The 19,864-nt window shown below is 40.7% G+C and overlaps 2 protein-coding genes across 3 annotated transcripts in view; one reads left to right on the forward strand and one right to left on the reverse strand.

Moving 5' to 3' along the window:
• The window catches only part of LOC128741325 (E3 ubiquitin-protein ligase Nedd-4-like), a 42,429-nt gene that overhangs the window by 18,920 nt on the left and 3,645 nt on the right, over positions 1-19,864 (forward strand). Inside the window, exons 5-7 of one of the 2 annotated variants that reach the window (XM_053837062.1) lie at positions 12,544-12,641; positions 12,734-13,031; positions 13,341-13,862. In XM_053837062.1, coding sequence (XP_053693037.1) covers positions 12,544-12,641; positions 12,734-13,031; positions 13,341-13,862 — 918 coding nt within the window. The remainder of the gene's footprint in view (positions 1-12,543; positions 12,642-12,733; positions 13,032-13,340; positions 13,863-19,864) is intronic. The other variant, XM_053837063.1, reaches the window with a different exon arrangement.
• Positions 10,826-12,172, reverse strand: LOC128741326 (leucine-rich repeat-containing protein let-4-like). Its single transcript, XM_053837064.1, has one exon. The coding sequence runs from the start codon at positions 12,072-12,074 to the stop codon at positions 11,163-11,165; it is 912 nt and encodes a 303-aa protein (XP_053693039.1). The 5' UTR covers positions 12,075-12,172; the 3' UTR covers positions 10,826-11,162.

The raw sequence follows: 19,864 nt of genomic DNA on the forward strand, positions 1-19,864 counted from the left end.
GAGTCGGCTCGAGTTTTTTCTTAATATCTCAGGCATGTCAACGAATTTGGATGCAGTTTTTGTTGAGGTGCTTATTAAGAGCATTATCAACAAGTTCATTAATAAAATTAGCGAAATAGATTGTCCAATATGCTCAAACGAACGGTGACCCATTTTGCCCCATATGCTCATTATGCCCCTATTACCCCTATTTCCTTCTTCTTGTAAATGGTATTCTGACTGTTTTAGAAGGGTTAATACTTAGTCCTTCCAAGTCACACCATTAAAGTGTGTAGCTCAGGGCATTCTATTAGAAATAGTATGTTAATACTTTCCCCTTACTAAAATTGTTATATCGTCAGCGAATCCTATGACTTCATAGCCTTTTTCAGCCAATTTATTTAGAAGATCATCGACTACTAGGGACCACAGCATAGTAGATAGGACTCCCCCTTGAGGGCAACCTCTAGTTGGTTTTGTCGTTAAAGTAAATCCTCCCAGTTTTGTAGTTATTGTGCGGTTGGTTAGCATAGCATGTATCCAACTGGAAATGCACATGTCAAAACCCCGTTTCTCCATGGCTCTATTTATTGAATTGTGGGAGGTATTATCAAATGCTCCCTCAATGTCAAGAAAAGCTGTAGCCCATCGCCTTATTCAGGGGATTCCTGTTTTAGTCGTCCAGTCGGTCTTTTGTAAATATAATTGTTTATTGCGCCTGCCTTTCCTTACCCTAGGAGTCAGCCCTCTTTTTGTCCGAAATGGAACAATGAAAGGGAGGTTATGCATAAATTAACAGTTCGTGGGCATTCATTAGCTAACCTCAAGTCTAGAAAGAGGAGTTGAATTCCTATTGAGCCCAGCGACACACGGGGCCCTGATGAAGTGGGAACCTATAAACGAAAGAATAATCGTTACCAGATTCAGAACACGGGTTGAAAACCTTACAGCAATCCAGTGCGATGCACCAACAGATGCTACCGACCTGCAGGGGAAAGAGAATTTCTACAGTTAGCTGAACAGTGTGGTTTTAAGAAAATCCCGAAGGGGGCCACTTGGACGAACGACTTCAACGCAAAGATTGGGTCAAACAACGCAGACCTTGAACGCGTCGTGGGACGCCATGGCCCAGGAGAGGTGAGCGAATACGGGGAACTATTCACAGAATTCTGTAGTAATAACAACATGGTCAATGGTGGATCGCTCTTTCCGCACAGACCAGCACATAAAGTTACGTGGGTTTCCCGCGACGGTCGAACAGAAAACCAAATCGACCACATCTGCATCAGCCGAAAATGCCGAAGGAGTTTTCTTGATGTACGCAATAAACGTAGCGCTGATATTGCATCCGACTATCATCTTGTTATCGCTGAAATACGTTTGCGTGTCGCACGTGTCCAACGACGGGAGGAGAAAGTTGGGTGCCGTTACGACGTCCGCCGGTTTGAGAATCCTGAAGTGAACGGGTCTTCCTCGAACAACTTGAATTCCGAGCCTCGGAGTTGCCGCCTGGTGGAACCGTCGAAGAGCAAGGGACAGGCATCAAGAATGCCTTCATCATTATCAGTGACGAAATCCTCGGCAAAGTGCTCAGCGGGCGGACGGAGTAGATTTCGGATGAAACTTGGAGGAAACGTGAAATAATTCCACGTAAAATGACACTTTTTGTGTTTGCTGAGCGAACTTAGTTTGCTATCAAGGAAAATTCCTAAATCTTTCACAGAATCGACTCGACTGACACTGACTGTTTGTATTCTATAGTCAAACAAATTTGTTTGTTCGCTTCTGCAGAATGAGATCACATAACATTTCCGTATATCAAGCTCCACGCCGTTCAATGTACACAAATTCAGCAGTGAATCGATACCGGATTGTATGTGGAGTGGAGCACAAATCGTTCACAAAAAGGTTGAACAGCAGTGGGCCAAGGTGGCTTCCTTGAGGCAAACCTGATTTTATCTTAAAAGAAAGAGAGAGCTAGTTCCATTAACACATACGAACGGTAAAATACGACGGTATCCAGCGTGTCAGCCATTCAGGGAATCCCAATCTTACCAGCTTCGTTACCATAAAAAATGTGATACCCTTTCAAACGCTTTAGCAAGATCTACATTGGCGGCATCGATCTACTGACGCTTCTCAAGTGCATTCGTCAGCGTAAAAACATGCGACATTAAGTCAGTAATCGTTGAACGTTTTTTTTTTGACAAACCCATAATTGATATTCCGAGGTCGAGGTATGATGAACCTTCAGTTAAAGAATTGTGGATAAGGTTTTCGAATACCTTTGGCAAGCAACTTTGAATCGAATTACCACGATAACTCTGTCCGAAAAATGTTTTGGCCTAGAAAATCGTGTAATCATAGGATGGCGAGTTAATTTCGCTTATCACAAAAAGACCAGCCGGTTAGGTTGAAAATTCCGAACTGGAACTCGAGTGCAACTGGATTTAGAATGAAAGTTGAAATTGAACTAGAAATAGACTTGGAGCTGAACTATAAACAGCAAAGCATGGGTGCTAATTCCGTTATCGAAATTTGACCTTCTGTTTTTATACGACAGACTTCGCAACCAGCTGTTAGAATACAGGACAGTGCGAGGTCAGAGCTACGATCCTATGGACTCTAAAAGGCTCTCCCAGCCGACATTCTGCTGAGAGCTAAACTATAAATAAGAGTTGAAATTGGCGTTGAAATCGGACTTAATATAGGGTATTAAATTAGACTTGAATTTGGACTAATTTGGGCTTGAAGTGTTATTTCAAATAACGTTTTTCGCTCACCCGTTATTCTCATATAACAACTAGATTCTATAGTTATCTGTTTGTATAGAGCGAAAGAAAAACATTCCGCTATAGAATGAGAGTTGATAATAGGGTAGCACGGGGCAAGATGTCCACCTTAAGCTCATTATCAATATATCCGCCACCGCCACCGCCACACCAAAGGGCTCAAAACCCTTGCTAGGTTTTTTTGCGTTATTGCTATAAGCTGTATTGCATATTGGGTGCTAAAAGTTATAACGCATTATCAAATATTCACGAGCAAAAATTCATCGATTTTTGGGAATTTTTCCTACCTGCGCGGTAAGTTGACCACCTTTGCGGGGCAAGATGACCATCCTTTCCAAAAGCTATTAAACCTTCATTGTATTTCACGTATAATTTAAATAATAAATATTATGGATTCAAGCTGCTCATAAACTATTTTAAACATTATTTGAATAATTTGGAGTGTTTAGTTAATCATAAAAAAGTTGTTCATTGAATGTACGTATTCCTCTGTGGTCATTATTAGACAGAAATATGTTAAACAATGTATTTTTATCGAAAACAAATAGATATGCGTGTTTATTCCGTTACAAATATTTTATGCAGCGATTGTTGCTGATTTAAAGTTATGGTTATGCAATTCAGTCTAGCAATCTAGGTCTACAAAGCGGTGCGCATTTTGCCCGGCAAGTAGATGTATTTTTAATGGCAATTTTTAGTAAATACATTATCTTCACAATTGCTGCAATACCATTATCTGATTCATTACGAAATTAAGGTTTCTAGCCAAAAATTGACCTTCCAGACAAAACTTTTGTTCGACAAAGTTGTTGCATGTAGAAAGGCGCTCATTTGTGTGCTATCCAATTTTGGGGTGGTACTTATTTTCAAACAAATCGAAAATCTAACTTTTTTATTTTGAAAAATAGAAGTAAACATTGTTCGTCAAAGTTGTAGAACTGTTAATTTTATGCAATTTAAAAAAAAATTGTTGTATCTCTTCAATTGACTGATTTGGAGCCATTTTTCTGAATCGATTTAGGATGACTCTTGAAAAAACCGTTTTTTTTGTTGTAGTTTTAATAGCGAAATTCTCGTAAATATTGTCTTCAGATGACTTTTAGAACTCTTTAAGACAAAAGTTTTGCAGCCTAGAGCGTGCTTATACATTGAGCAAATCATGAGTAATTAGCATTTTTCTTTATAAAATAGGCTCTTTTCAAATGTTGATATCTTTAGTGGCGGCAAACGAAAAAAATATTTTTTGACGGCATTTTGAAGTCGGAAGTAGCTTATTAATATCCTAATTTACCTAAAAAAAGTTGTAATTTAGACGGACTTTGTTCAAAAAATTTTCCAAAAAGTATCAAACTGGAACAGTTGAACTGTCCCATGGTAATATTATCCATTATAAACATTTTCTTTTTGCCAGTTAAGGTAACAATATTCTTTTAATTTACGCCGCTCTTCAGTGTGATGATAACTTACCAAAAAAGTAATACGACGGCAATATTTGTTTGTAAGTTTATATTAAAGCTCGGCCACGATTTTTTTTAATCGGCAAAGATTTCACACAGGCACAATTTTCTTTCGGCGATGACAGAGAGAAAAGTATTTGATAGAGCAGCTTTTCTTTACGATTCGATTCCATAATGTCCTTCATGGTGATTTTTCATTTCATTTGAGAAGTTTTCAAAAAATAGCTCGTGTTGTGTTTTCGACAGTAATGCATACTTGAAGTTCAAAATTCATACTTTATCAAGTTTTCTGCTATATTTAACAGCGAAACTGCCCTCTTTTGAATATAATCTTACGAATGCCTTGGGTATGTGCATACATTGCCATAGGAACTATCTTCCGCCATGTACTATTAAAAATTTAAAAAGAATATACGGGACAGACATGCTTTTATTTATCAACTTGCGCTTGTAAATAAAAGCTTAACTGTCCAATCTTCGAAATTTTGAAAAAAAAAATTCATTTGTGTTTAACTTTACAACAAAATTAATTTGGATAGTTTGATTACTAGTGTAACGTAATTTTTCCTCCGAAGACAGTAAAATAATTTTTGTATAATAACACACAACATATAGAGTAAGGAGGGGTAAAAGTGCGATTCAATGATTTATCGGTGTAGATTCCGAGTAAATTGACTACATTGGCATGGATGGGTGACTACTTTGATAGCTAGAATCTAACGTAAACTTTGGTTGCTTACGAAGTATAGTTGCTGAGTTATGTGCAAATGTTATTTTAGAGCGGTTTTGATGTAATTTTTCGTTATACGGCAAATGTGATATCAACAAGAGGATATTACTTGTTGAAAATTTGTAGCAGCGTTTTACATCACTCACATATCTGTTTTGAAAATACGGTGAAAAGAATTTACAAAATATATTTCGCTTTTCCGTAATTTAATCTAAACCCGTCAAGCGCCTAGCGGGGTAAAAGTGCGATTCACGGACGAGGCAAAAGTGCGATTTATGGACGAAGTAAAAATGTATAGCTAATTATATACAGCTTTAGGCACTGTATTACAGATACTAGAAATGGAAGATCTGCAGAAAACTGTGTGCTCTACAGATGTTGGCCGAAAGAAAACAATGTTTTTCTGCTGATGAAACAAAAAACAAACGCCTGGAAAAGTTTCGATCTAACGGAGGCTGCAATACACCAGCGCAAAATAGTAAAGGTGCAAATTGAGAATATTCCTTACCGAACCATAACGCAGATTGAAGATAATATGGTTTTGTTAGCTACTGTTGGGCTAATTTCATGGATTCGAGCTTCGTACTTTTGCCCCGTGGTATTCGTACTTTTGCCCCGCTAGTGGGGTAAAAGTGCGAATTGGCACTGGATCAGAAGAAAGAAGAATTCATTTTGCAAAACACTATTACCGCAGATGATTTATAGTTGAATGTCGAAGACGTTGTGTTACTGCATTACTATAAAATATATTATGTTGTTGCCCTTCATTATATCTCACGAAAATTGATGACAACTTCAAACATCGCACCCCTACTCTATATTTATAAACTAGCTGACCCGACAAACTTCGTATTGCCACAAATTAAACTGTGTTGTTCAGAAATCGTGAATCTCGGATGACCTTTGTCACAATCTCGAGTTTTGCAAGTTTCTGGGGAGTTCATGGGTGTTTTAATATACAAATTTTCCTCACAGTAAAGTAGAAAACATCTCTCCACTGCTTAGCCTGATAAAATAAAGCGGATAGCATTTCATTATTCGCCATCATTACAAACCATTTCGCCGACTACCATTTTGCGTAACACAATTCTCGGTTGACCATAACGTGGAATATAGAGTTTCGCAGAATACCATTTCGCGAAAAACCTTACGCGGGATGTACCATTTCACGGAAAATCTTTTCGTAGAAAGTACCATTTCGCAGGGGTGACTCAACTGAAGGAAAGTAATAGAGGTCAGTAGATCTAGGAAAATAAATATACCTAGATAGAGGTGATCTCTATGGGGGCCGTGATCGGCGCTTCCGACGGCAGGTCGTCGGCAACACTCGCGGCCTGTGGCCGTCTCGCGCTGAATTATATAATGTTACTATTAATAGTTTTTGGTGGTCTTGTTATTGATTACTGTTTTATGAAAGAGTCTAAAATTTCTCGAGTTCGATTAGTTTTTGAGCTACGCAAAAATTTCTGTTTTATTTGTATGATAGTCCTTATCCCCCTACCACAGGGGTGAGGGGTCTCAAACCATCATAAAAAAATCCCGCCTCCAACACCCCCCACATGCCAAATTTGGTTCCATTTGATTGATTATTTCTCGAGTTATGAGGAAATTTGTATTTCATTTAGATAGCAGTCCCCCTTCTAATTCACCATAGAAAAAATTCTTGCCTCCAAAAACCTTCACATGCCAAATTTGGTTCCATTTGATTGATTAGTTCTCGAGTTATGAGGAAATTTGTATTTCATTTGTATGGAAGCCCTCCCCCTCTTAGTGGGGGGAGGGGTCTCTAACCATCATAAGAACCTTCCCTGGCCCCAAAAACCTCTACTTGCAAATTTTCACGCCGATTGGTTCCGTAGTTTTCGATTCAATAAGGAACATCCCGACAGACAGACAGAAATCCATTTTTATAGGTATAGATTCCTGTATCCTCACTCTGTTTCTAGGCACTTCATTGCGTAATTGTGTCGGAGATATGCCAGTGTGTGCCGTAGACTGTACCGGAGTATGTGCTGAGTGTCCGACCCCTTGTGCGATATTAAGTTAGCAATCGTTGAACGTTTTTTTTCACAAACCCATAATTGATATTCTGAGGTCCTTGTACGATGAATCTTCAGTTAGGGCGAATCGTGGATAAGGTTTTCGAATACCTTCGACAAGCAACTTTGAATCGAAATATCACGATAATTCTTTCAGAAAAATGTTTTGGCCTGGATGGCGAGTTTATTTTGACTTATCACAAAAAGACCAGCCGATTAGGTTAAAAATTCCGAACTTTTGGGTGTAACTGGATTTGGAATCAAAGTTGAAATTGAACTAGAAATAGACTTGGGTCTGAACTATAAATGGTCGGTGTTAAATCAGACCGGACCAAGTCGCAAAATTTAAAAAAATATATTTATATTATCTATTTATATAAGAGGCTTATGTCTGTACCGAAAACCAGATCTCTGACAGGACGTCATAAGAGGCTTATCGGTAACTAAAACAGATCCCAGACAGGACGTCATGCTTTCGTAGCAATGGGATGTATTCTCAGTCACTCAGTCATTGGTCGACTGCTGGACTGCTCAACTGGACGACTGGACTGGTCGATTAGACTGCTCGATTTGATTGCTCGACTGGACTGCTTAACTGAACTGCTCGACTGAACTGCTTGATTGGACAGATCGACTTGACAGCTTGACTGCTTGACTGAACAGCTCGGTTTAACTGCTCAAGTGGACTAATTGACTTAACTACTCGATTCGACTGCTTGACACGTTTGCTTGACGTACTACTCGACCCGGCTGGTCTACTTAACTGCACGATTGAACTGCCCGACTGGACTGTTCGATTCGACTGCTCGACTGGACAGCATAATTCATCTGCTCAATAGACCACTCGACTCAACTGTTTGATAGGACGCTCGACTCAACTGCTCGATTCAACTGTTTGATTCCATTGCTTGACTGGACTATTCGACTCGACTGCTCGAATGAACTGTTTGACTCACCTACTCGATTGGACTATTCGAATCGGCTGCTCGACGCAACTGCTCAACCCGATTGCTCGATTCAACTGCTCGACTAGACTACTCAATTTGGTTATTCGACTCAACTGAAAACTTGATTCAACAGCTTGACTAGTCTGCTCGACTTAACTGCTCGATTCAGCCACTCAACCCGACTGCTCGACTCAACTTTTTGACTTAACTGTTTGATTCGACAGCTCGACTTAACTGCTCGACTGGACTACTCGACTGAACTGTTCGACTTAACTGTTCGAATCAACTATTCGACTCAACTGCTCAACTGAACCGCTTGACACGACAGCTTGACTAGACTGCTTGACTCAACTGCTCGACTAGACTACTCGATTCAACTTTCGAGTAGACTACTCGATTCCACTGCTCGACTGGACTACTTGACTCGACTGCTCGACTCAGTTGCTCAACTGGACTACACGACTCAACTGCTCGAATAAACTGTTCGACTGGACTAGGACTACACGACTCAACTGCTCAACTCAACTGCTCGACTCGGCTGCCCGAGTCGAATGTTCGACTCAACTGTTCGACCTAACCGCTTGACCCGACTGCTTGACTAAACCACTCGATGCGACTACTTGACTCAAGTGCTCGACTAGGCTACTCGATTCAACTGCTCGACTTAACTGCTCGATTAATCTGCTCGACTGGACTGCTCGATTTAACTGCTCAACTTGACTGCTCGACTCGACCACTCGATTCAACTGATCGACTTGACTGCTCGACTCAATTGCTCGATCGGATTGCTTGACTGAACAGCTTGATTTAATTGCTCGACTAGACTGCTCGACTTGATCGTTCAACTCGACTGCTCGACCCAACTGCTTGACTCGATTGCTTGATTCGACTGCAAGACTCGACTGCTCAACTCGATTGCTTGTCACGATATCATAATGATAGCAAACGATCAAGAATTTACTTAGCAACATTTTACTCTAATCATACTACATAATTGTTGCAAACACCCAGAAGTTTTTACTCAGTTAAATAAAATCCAATACGACCATAAAAGCTATTTGTTTCAGTTTCCGGCTGACTCTTTTATGTACAACATCTTAGAGCTATATTATGCAATTTAAGAACTCAAAGAACTAGTACAAAGATTAAACATGTTAGCAAACACTGGCCAATGGAATATATCCGCAGTTTTCTGAATTCTGACATTTATATTTTCCGGATCGTAAGATTCGGGCTCAACTAGTGAGTTAATAATAACAAACGGTCAAAAATGTTCTATGCTGCATTTTACTCTAATCAGACTACATAAATGTTGCAAACAGCCAGAGTTATGAGATGATTTCGAACGACTGATAGCTATAAACCATACAGAGCAGCAAACTTCGAACGCGTTTTTCTCAAAATCAGAGTTTTGTCACTTGGTTCGGTCTGACCAACGGGGTAACAAACTGACAGCTCCCATATATAAAAAACGTACCTCGAAATGCTGGTTCCTGGTTCCGCTACTAACCTTTGAGTGTGGTGAATAACTCGAAATGTTAACATTGCATGAATTTTCATGCAATACGCGTGCAAATTTTGTCTTTCAGTATACTATTTAGAAATTATTGTTTCACTCAAGACCGTGAAAAAATGTCGGCATGGACCGACAATCCCAAAATCATCGTCGTAAATGCTTATTGCAACAAAGTTGATCTACCTTTCATTCTACTTTTTTCGTTGAAATCTGCGTAAACAGATACAGAATGTTTGAAGCATGAACCTACAAAAAGGCATTTGTGCAAACGAAAACCAAAACAAGTAAAAGATTGTTTTTTTATATACATATGCTGGTTGGTACTGCAAAAAATTTCCACTCGGTTTCTTTACGTTTGTATATTTGTCGTGTGATGGATTAAGTAGATCTTATTTGCTTACGACTTTCATTTTAATTACATAATTATAAACAAATACAACAAAGAATAAAAGCTATCGATTTACAATCAGCAAGATAAATGTGCAATTTTGTAATACGCGCATTTCAAATGTAACGCAAGATGAGCTTTTCCTTCCATAATTGCTACTACAAAAGTGAACGGTTTCCTATAGAAATAATGCATCATTTATTATGGATGGCCCGAAAATGCGATTGCAGCGCCGCTTACAACACTGGTAGCAGTTACGGGAAACATGCTCTGAACTGTCATTATAATAGGGGACTTAACACCGACCAAATAAGACTTAAAATTGGCCTTGAAATCGGACTTAACATAGGATATTAAATTAGGCTTGAATTTGGACTAAGTTGGGCTTGAAGTGTTATTTCTATTTGTAATTGAAATGAAAAAATGGATTTGGAATTGGCCTTAAATTTGGAGTAATATGGAAAGGAGTGAAATTAGACATGAAATCGGCGAACGTTCACTGAGCTACTAATAATGATCTAGCAGCATTGTAGCACCGTAAATACTAATAGATACAGCAAAACATTTTTCAGCAAAATTGTAGACAAATAACTAGTTCTACAAATGTCCCATATATATCTTGGTCAAATTTTGCGGTACCGTCAAATGAATCAAAATTGAGTCAAAGTGATCGAACTGTCCCTGAGTAGAAGAATTTTTTTTTAATCCTTCCATTGATTATAATAGTAGATTTGAATGGAAAAAAAATCTTACGCATACATCACGTGATGTTGATTGCTGTTATTACCTACGATGTTTGTTTACAAATACAACCGATCTATTGATGAATACATTTTATGGTATTCGGAAGTTACCGACCAGATTACTTGGTATTAATTATCGAGTGTGTTTTTACCGACTAATCAGGGTCTAATAGGCAATGAATTAAAAATAAATACTGCAAGTTGTAAACACAACAATTTATTTATTCACATCTAAAGTTTCAACATAGATTATCTCAACATATTTACATTTAAATTCACTAATCAAATCACATGCGCCGAATGAAATAAAAACTGAGAATCTTTCTCTGGTCGTGTGAGCAAATCCCGGCACAACAAAATGATCTGCTAAATATCACAATTAGATTGGCTTTAAGAAACATAGTTAGTTTGTTTGTGATTATAAACAAATTATTGGAATTCAGACAGACGTATCATGCGGCATTCATAGGCAGAACTATATTTGATAAGAGTGTGCTAGGTTAGCCTATCGCTTCATAGTAATCGGATGACTTTAGTAAACATATACATATTCACACAGCCGGTTTTGTTTTCATTTATTCATTGCAATGTAAACCCGCCAAACAATGCAGACGAATACAGTGCCAACCAGTAGCACCAGGACAGTGAGACCAATCACCGTGAGCCAGCCTCTATCGATGTAGCTGTGCTTTTGCATACAAATCTCTTCTGCATAATTTTCCTGATTGCATCCGAATGGATCATTTTCATTTTTGTAACTTATATTGTGACGGTCCAGGAGGGTGATGGTCTCTGAGAGTTCACCATGACTGATTAAATTGCCGCCTATGTAGAATGTTGTCAGCTTCGGCATTGCCTGTAGCAATGCCCGAGTGTTAATCGTTTGCAGATAGTTATGTTCTAGGTTTAAAGTCTCCAGTTCGGGAAGCGTCATTTGCTCGTAATTCAGTTCCTTTATTTCGTTGTTAAAAAGTTTCAGAAAACTTAAACTTCGTGGAAATTCTTCCATCGAGACACGTACAATATTATTGCCCTCAAGGTTGAGAATTTTAAGTTTTTTGAGACCCTTAAGGGCGTACCGAGTGATGATTTCTATTTGGTTGTCGACTAGATAGAGGGTTTCTAGGTTTACCAAACTAGTCACGTTAATCAGGTCAGTGATGGAGTTTCTGGTAACATCCAAATATGTAAGCAACGGGTCTCCTTCGGCTTTTTCAATTGAAAACTGATTAATATGATTGAAACCGAGATTGGCTAGTTTCAGAGAGCGTGGGATTTCCAGCATCTGCAAATCGACGTCAACTAGCTCAAGCGCTTCGGGTCGGTCGAAATTATTGTACAGTTCAGCATCCAGCACTTCTACTCGCGATTGCTTTTGAACTAACCAACCATTGTTGATGATGCGCACGTGAGGGTAACCTTTAGGAAATATGTGCGCCTTTGAATTATGTTGGCTGTAGTTGACGTTATCCAAAATACACATGTGGGGATAGCTGCTGGGGATGCAGCTGTGGTTCTGCACGACAGCGTTCGCCAACACCCAAAGTGGGATAATTTTTAGGAAACTTGAAAAAATATAATACGTAGCTTAGAATAAATGCACTCAATTCACATTACCAGCGCACTCTTACTGCTTAATCACCTTCATCTCGCTGGCTTTAATGCTTAATTTAAACTGAATTGAAAGCTAGACAGTAGCTTTCAATGAGTGAGCCCTTATCGGGCAAAACAAGCTGTTTATGTTGTTAATACTCAACGTAACAATTTATAGTCATAGTTTTGATAACGCTGCTCTGCAACATCACCGCTTTGAATTCAGTAACAGTGCAGTTTACTGAAGCACTACCAAACCATGCGTCCCCTTGCGTTCACGAATGATGGTGACGCATGGTTTGTAACGCACCCTCCTTAAAGCAAATCGACCAAACAATGCTGTTTTTCCCACAATACAGGACACAATGAGTATCACCTCCGAGAGTAACACCAGCCTGCGAATGGATCAATCGTTGAGCGAATCCGTGAACGGTGACAACAACAACAGCACCACCAGGTTGTCTTTAATCATTCAAACCCACACTGTGTTTAAGTTCTTTTCTCTCTGACACAAGCCTTTTCTTTTCGTTCGAAATCTTCCCTATGAAGAAGTGGTCTATCGCCGTCACCATCGACTGTATCCCTTCCGAATGGTACCAGTGGTAGTGGAAGGCCCATCCGACCAGCCCCGTTACCGCCGATGACTGCCTCTGCGGGTACTACTCCGACCAGTGGACGACGGATGGCTCCTCAGCCACCAACAGGGGCTACCACCTCGCCGCTGATTCCGGCCTCGCGACACCCCCTAGAGAACAACCCTAGCTCCATTGCGGAGGACGAAAGCAACAACAATACTAACGGTGGTGTGCTGCTTAACGACACCGGGGGAGGAACCACGGCACGGGAGGTAGATGTTCAATGCCAGTCTTTACGCATTTCGCTTGCGCTATCCGCTGCAAGATTTTCAATTTCTAACCAGTCAATGCACCCGACCGCTTGTGGTATAAAATACACCCGTCCGTTGTTGAGATCCGTGTGGTTGTGGGGTCGCTTTCGTTCGCACTGATACTAACGCACTAAAATCGATTCTAGTCGAGCACGAATCGAAGAGTTGATTGGAAATTAGACTAATTGAGATGTAGTTAGGCTGGTGGTGGTAATCACGGTCTAAAGATGCCTTACTAACGAAAGCATATGTTTTTGTATTTCATTACAGCTTGCGGACAGTACGATCAGCAGGATAAATGCTAGCAACAGGTCGTCACCCAGCAGCTCACCTCAATTGGGAGCTGCTGTTTCGCACCAGCCGCCACTGCCTAGTTCCGAAGGTTTACCAACGGGTTGGACCATGCAATTTGCCGGTAACGGGCGGCTTTTCTTCATCGATCACATCAATAAGAAAACGTCCTGGGTCGATCCCAGAACCGGTGTTGCCAGTGCGATTCCTAATGCTGCACAGGCTAACAGTGCAACGGCTGCGGGAGCGAACGGCGAAGTCGCCGGAGTCGCCGGTGTCACTGGCACCGGTCGAGCTGACGACGAACTAGGGCCACTGCCGGAAGGCTGGGAAGAGCGTGTACACAGCGACGGTAGGACGTTCTTTATCGATCACAACACTCGGGCAACACAGTGGGACGATCCGCGGCTGTCGAACCCCAAGATCGCCGGTCAGGTGGTGCCATATTCGAGGGACTATAAGCAGAAGTACGAGTACCTTAAAAGTCAGCTGAAGAAACCGGTAAGTGGTGGCTTGAATCGGCGTTTTTGTTTGTTGGTTTGCCTGAGAAGTTGCATTACTTCAAATGTTTTTAACGCCAAAGTCGACCTATAATAAATTTTGAAATCAGTAACGTCAGAGGGAATCATAAAATTTCACTCCAAAATATGGTTAAGGCGGAACCGAAAGTGGCTCACGTTATTGTGTTAGTACGACAAACACTGTACTGTACATCTCATGTGTTCGTTAAAATCCTAAACGTTTATTTGAATATTGCATTAGTATTGGTAATAATGTCAAATAGCGGAGCTTGCAAACATAAACAGCTGATTCGCAGCCAACCGCACTGACTACAAACATCCCGAAAAAGGGGTTGTTTTCTTTATCAAGGCATTCCGATTCAATCAAAATTAACAGCAGCAACTGAATAATGCGTAGGATGACTAGGATACTTAATTAATCCGCTTGCATCGGATTGCGTTTTTGATTCCTGCGTGTGCGTTTTGTTTGTTTACCTCACTCTAAGCTCATCGATGCGGCGAAAGTTGAAAGCTCTTTAAAAGCTCATTTATGTGACGAAAGTTTGATACTGTGTTGCTGCTTTTTTGGAAATCGCTAGTTCAACGAAATATGTGCGCAACCAAATATCTATTAACTAATTCCAAATTATACATTGGTCGCTTTTATGAACACGTAATGATCGATATGATCAGTTAAATTTTTTTTCCATTAGCAATTATGTTTTGCTGAGCGTTGATTGATACATAGCAGAGCGATAAATTGAATTACAAGTTTTAGGAAATTATAACAGCGCTGGAAGCACTGATTACGTGGCGAAAGCGTACTCTGCCAATACAGATGCATTTTTAAGGTGCAAAACAATACATGCTTCAAATGGTAGCCATTTACCCAGCCATCTTTGAGCCACTTTCGGTTTCCCCTTAATGGGGAATTCAATCTGGTAGAACTGATGCGCAGTCAGTTAAGCAGCTTGCGATTCAAATTTCTTGTGCTATCTATGACGTGAAAAATAGTTACATTACGATCCGGATTATCTCCGGGAAAATCGAACCAAATTCTGCCAATATATTTTTTCACTAAAGATCAATTATCTAATGTGGCTTTTTTAAGACTCTAGTTACATATAAATCGAACAAAAATCAATCATGTTCGCCCGCCGGAAAATTTCTATATCTCACAAACTCTTTAACTTTAACTCGAATAACTATCGTCTAACTATAGCTTTCCCACGAAAACTGCTTGAAAAATATTTCGCCTCTCTGCCACTGTCTCGCTTCCGAGCAGTCGACAACGGTCAGCATAAGGTGGCAAATGGTTGGGGTTTTGCCACGGTAAAAATCCAAAAACGAAAGGTTGGAATCTGGCCTGTACTGCTTCAATCCGGTTGCTCCAAATTTCGTTATCGGGACTCCATATTATGGCCAATGTCTCCAGAATGGAGCGGACAAGTGAAGAGCACAATGACCGCAAGCAAAACGGGTCAATAAACGGGTAGGTTTTAGATCGTCAGCGTAAATGAGTTTACAACCATGCGGGATAATAACACGTCATTGAAGAATAAAGAGAACTGCAGCGATCCCAGGTTACTCCCTTGCGGAACACCAGACAGGGTAATAAAACTGCCTGACTCAGTATGGCCTAATTTAACAGAGAGCGAGCAGGGATAACGTACAGATCGATTGCCGGCGTTAGAGGGAGTAGCTTTTTAACCAGCAGACTACCAGATTTTTGACGTAGGACTACGTCTTATCAAAAGCAAAATCATAGGACTACGTAAAGCCAAAATTTGAAATAGCAGACAAGTTTTGAACAAAAATAACTTTCATATTTCTTAACCGATTAACAAGATTTTTCTGATTCGACCAGAAATCCTTCTAATTGAATTGAAGAATTGAAAAAACAGGTGTTTTAATTGATTTTTAGTACCAATTGATGATAAGTAACGTGTGAATTCTTTTCATTTTGCTCACGATTTCCTAACTTTAAGGCAGATCTTCAGTAATGATTGCAGCAAACGAAGCGTCAGATTTCGGCAAGTTCGCAGCATTCAGCATTTGATGCTCGCCGACGAAGGTTTACCTTATCGTCTCGTCGTTAGCCAGTCGTCATCATGTCCACGTCTAAGTCCAAAATTTAAGCCACATTCAAGTTGAAGTTTAGTTTCAATCGCAAACCGTAGCCCAAAACCAAATCCAAGCCAAAATTCAAGCCCATCAGGTCCAAGTCCCGTCGTCCCAAAAACCTGTCTAAGGTGTCCAGAATACAACCCTTCTGACTTTTAAGTAGTTAATTCAAGGAATTGAGGTCCGGTGATTCAGGTCATTCCTGTGGTGATATAAAATGGCGTAAATTCTAACGACATCACTTATCACAGTATAATCAATATATATAGAATGCCAGTGTCGCTGGTGTGTCATGGATATTTTGGTGGCAAACATGTTGCTGGTTCGTGTCTTGGATACGGGAACTACATTGTCAAATTGCCCAATAGAAAATTTTCCTGCCGACGAAATACCCCAAAACGACCAAATCGGGTGATTTATCCTACGTGATTTACGGAAAAGCAGAAGGATTTTTTATTGGGTTACCTTTTTAGTTTGACAATCAGATTCCCGTTTTGAATCGATCACTCACACATATGCGCATACAGTGTAAATACGTAATTTTCAAATGTGTGATGTTTACCACGAGCACTGCAGCGACACTGGCATTCTATATATATTGATTCTACTTTTATCACTTTTACGTTGCACTTGATTAATGAGTAGGGATGCAAACCTGTTCCCACATTCACACTCGAAACATATTACATATTGAATACGCTGGTCAGCCAAGGCTTTGTAAATGTCTGTAAGCTTCAACGCATTTATACGATCACTAGTTGAGCCCGAATCTTACGATCCGGAAAAGATAAATGTCTGTTCAGAATTCAGAAAACTGCGGATACATGCCATTAGCCAGTGCTTGCGATGATGTTTAATCTTGGTATAAGTTCTTTGTGTTCTTATATTGCATAATATATTGCATAATACCTCCACTGTGCTGATTCTATAGGCGGGCAATATGGCTCCTTTGTGTGAGTGCCTCTGAACCGTCTATTATCTGCCGCAAACCGATTCATACGGTCGGTATTAGGTAAGACAGAACCGAGTGGCAAAATTCCTGACCTCGAGAAAAGCGCATTCAAAGTTTGCTGCATTCGAAATCATCTTCTAACTCTGGCTGTTTGCAACATTTATGCAGTCGTATTAGAGTAAAATGTTGCTTAGAAAACTCTTGATCGTTTGCTATCAATAACTCACTTTTTTAAATTTTGCGACTTGGTCCGGTCTGATTTAACATCGACCATATGGATATCATATGTATCATGCGAGTCGCTACAAGCAATCGCGTTGAGCACGCGAGTCGAGCAGACGAATCAAACAATCTAGTCAAGCAGTTTGTCGAGCAGTCGAGTCGAACAGTCAAATCGAGCAGTTAAATCAAGCTGTTCAGTCAAGCAGTCCGGTCGAGCAGTTGAATCGAGTGGTCGAGTCAAGTAGTCAAGTTAAGCAGTTAAGTCGAGTAGTCTAGTCGAGCACTTGAGTCGAGCAGTTGAATCAAATGGTTTAGTCAAACAGTCGGGTCAAGCGGTTAGGTCGAACAGTTGAGTCGAGCAGTTCATTCGAGCAGTCGAGTCGAGTAGTCCAGTTGAACAGTTTATTCGAACAGCTGAGTCGAGTAGTCCAGTTGAGCAGCTGAGTCGAGCAGTCGAGTCGAGTAGTCCAGTTGAACAGTTTATTCGAACAGCTGAGTCGAGTAGTCCAGTTGAGCAGCTGAGTCGAGCAGTCGAGTCGAGCAGTTCAGTCGAGCAGTTGAGTCGAGTAGTTTAGTCGAGCACTTGAGTCGAGCAGTCGAATCGATTGGCTTAGTCAGGCAGTTAAGTCAAGCGGTTAAGTCGAACAGTTGAGTCAAGCAGTTTATTCGAGCAGTCGAGTCGAGCAGTTGAGTCGAGTGGTCCAATCGAGCAGTTAAGTCGAGTAGTCCAGTCGAGAAGTTGAATCGAGTAGTCTGGTCGAGCATTTGAGTCGAGCACTCGAATCGAACAGTTTAGTCAATCAGTCTAGTCGAGCTGTCGGGTCAAGCGGTTCAGTCGAGCAGTATACGAACAGTTGAGGCCAGCAGCTCAGTCGAGTAGTCCAGTCGAGCAATTGAATCGAGCAGTTGAGTCGAGCGCCAAATCGAATAGTTGAGTCGTGCAGTTAAGTCGAGCTGTCGAATCAAACAGTTAAGTCAAGCAGTTGAGTCGAGCAGTCGGGTCGAGTGGCTAATTCGAGCTGTTCTATCAAGCTGTCAGTTGAGTCGAGCAATCAAATTGAGTGGTCTAGTCGAGCAATCAGGTTGAGCAGTTGAGTCGAGTAGCCGATTCGAATAGCCCAATCGAGTAGTTGAGTCAAGCAGTTCATTCAAGCAGTCGAGTCGAGCAATTGAGTCGAGTAGTCCAGTCGAGCAGTGGAATCCTGTAGTTGAGTCGAGCCTCGAATCGAACAGTTGAGTCGAGCAGTCTAATCGATCAGATAAATTATGCTATCCAGTCAAGCAGTCGAGTCGAGCAGTCGAATCGAACAGTCCAGTCGAGCAGTTCAATCGTGCAGTTAAGTCGAGCAGTAAGTCAAGCAAATGTGTCAAGCAGTCGAATCGAGTAGCTAAGTCGAGTAGTCCACTAGAGCAGTTAATTGGAGATGTTCAGTCAGGCAGTCAAGTCGATCTGTCCAATCAAGCAGTTGAGTCGGGAAGTCGAATCGAACAGTCCAGTCGAACAGTTGAGTCGAGCAGTTCAGTTAAGCAGTTCAGCAGTCGACCAGTGAGGTGACTGAGAATACAACCCATTGCTACGAAAGCATAACGTCCTGTCAGGGACCTGTTTTTAGTTACCGAAAAACCTCTTATGACATCTTGTCAGAGACCTGGTTTTCGGTATAGACATAAGCCTCTTATATAAATAGATTATATGAACGGCTTGGGCGCCGTTATCCACCATCGCTCTCTCGACAGTTTTGCCAAGGTTATCGCTCAAATTTCGAGGTCACTTACAACTAAATTTATGGTCAATTGATAGAATTAATCTTCGGACGTGAATTAGTGCTACAGATAGATCTCAAGCCTGTCGAAATTTTATGCAGTCACAGATATGACCTGATACAGTAATTCTAGTGAGAAATACATGATAGTATCAATATCAATAATGTGCCTTGCAGCAGTTTTACGAGTCCTACGCAAATTTATATTTTAACTAGCTGACCCGACAAACTTCGTATTGCCACAAATTAAACTGCGTTGTACATAAATCGTGTATCTCGGATGACCTTTGTCACAATCTCGAATTTTGCAAGTTTCCGAGGAGTTCATGGGTGTTTTAATATACAAATTTTCCTCACAGTAAAGTAGAAAACAACTTCCCCTATCGCTCAGCCTGATAAAATAAAGCGGATAGTATTGAAATATTCGCCATCATTACGAACCATTTCGCCGAATGCCATTTTGCGGAACACCAATTCTCGGTTGACCATAACGCGGAATATAGAGTTTCGCAGAATACCATTTCGCGAAAAACCTTACGCGGGATGTACCATTTCACGGAAAATATTTTCGGCAAAGTACCATTTCGCAGGGGTGACCCAACTGAAGGAAAGTAATAGAGGTCAGTAGATCTAGGAAAATAAATAAACCTAGATTGAGGTGATCTCTACGGGTGGCTGCCCCCCGCAGCGGCCGGCGCTTCCGACGGCAGGTCGCCGGCAACACTCGCGGCCTATGGCCGATTCGCGCTGAATTATCTAATGTTACTATTGATAGTTTTTGGTGGTCTTGTTATTGATTAATGTTTTATGAGTCTAAAATTTCTCGAGTTTGATTAGTTTTTGAGTTACGCAAAAATTTCTTTTTTATTTGTATGAGAGTCCTTATCCCCCTACCACAGGGGTGAGGGGTCTCAAACCATCATTAAAAAACTCCTGCCTCCA

The sequence above is a fragment of the Sabethes cyaneus genome, chromosome 3 (genome assembly GCF_943734655.1).
Source record: "Sabethes cyaneus chromosome 3, idSabCyanKW18_F2, whole genome shotgun sequence".
Classification (NCBI taxonomy): domain Eukaryota; kingdom Metazoa; phylum Arthropoda; class Insecta; order Diptera; family Culicidae; genus Sabethes; species Sabethes cyaneus.

Coding starts and splice junctions, on each gene's coding strand:
- LOC128741326 (XM_053837064.1), bottom strand. CDS start 12,074: ATGTGTATTTTGGATAACGTCAACTACAGCCAACATAATTCAAAGGCG.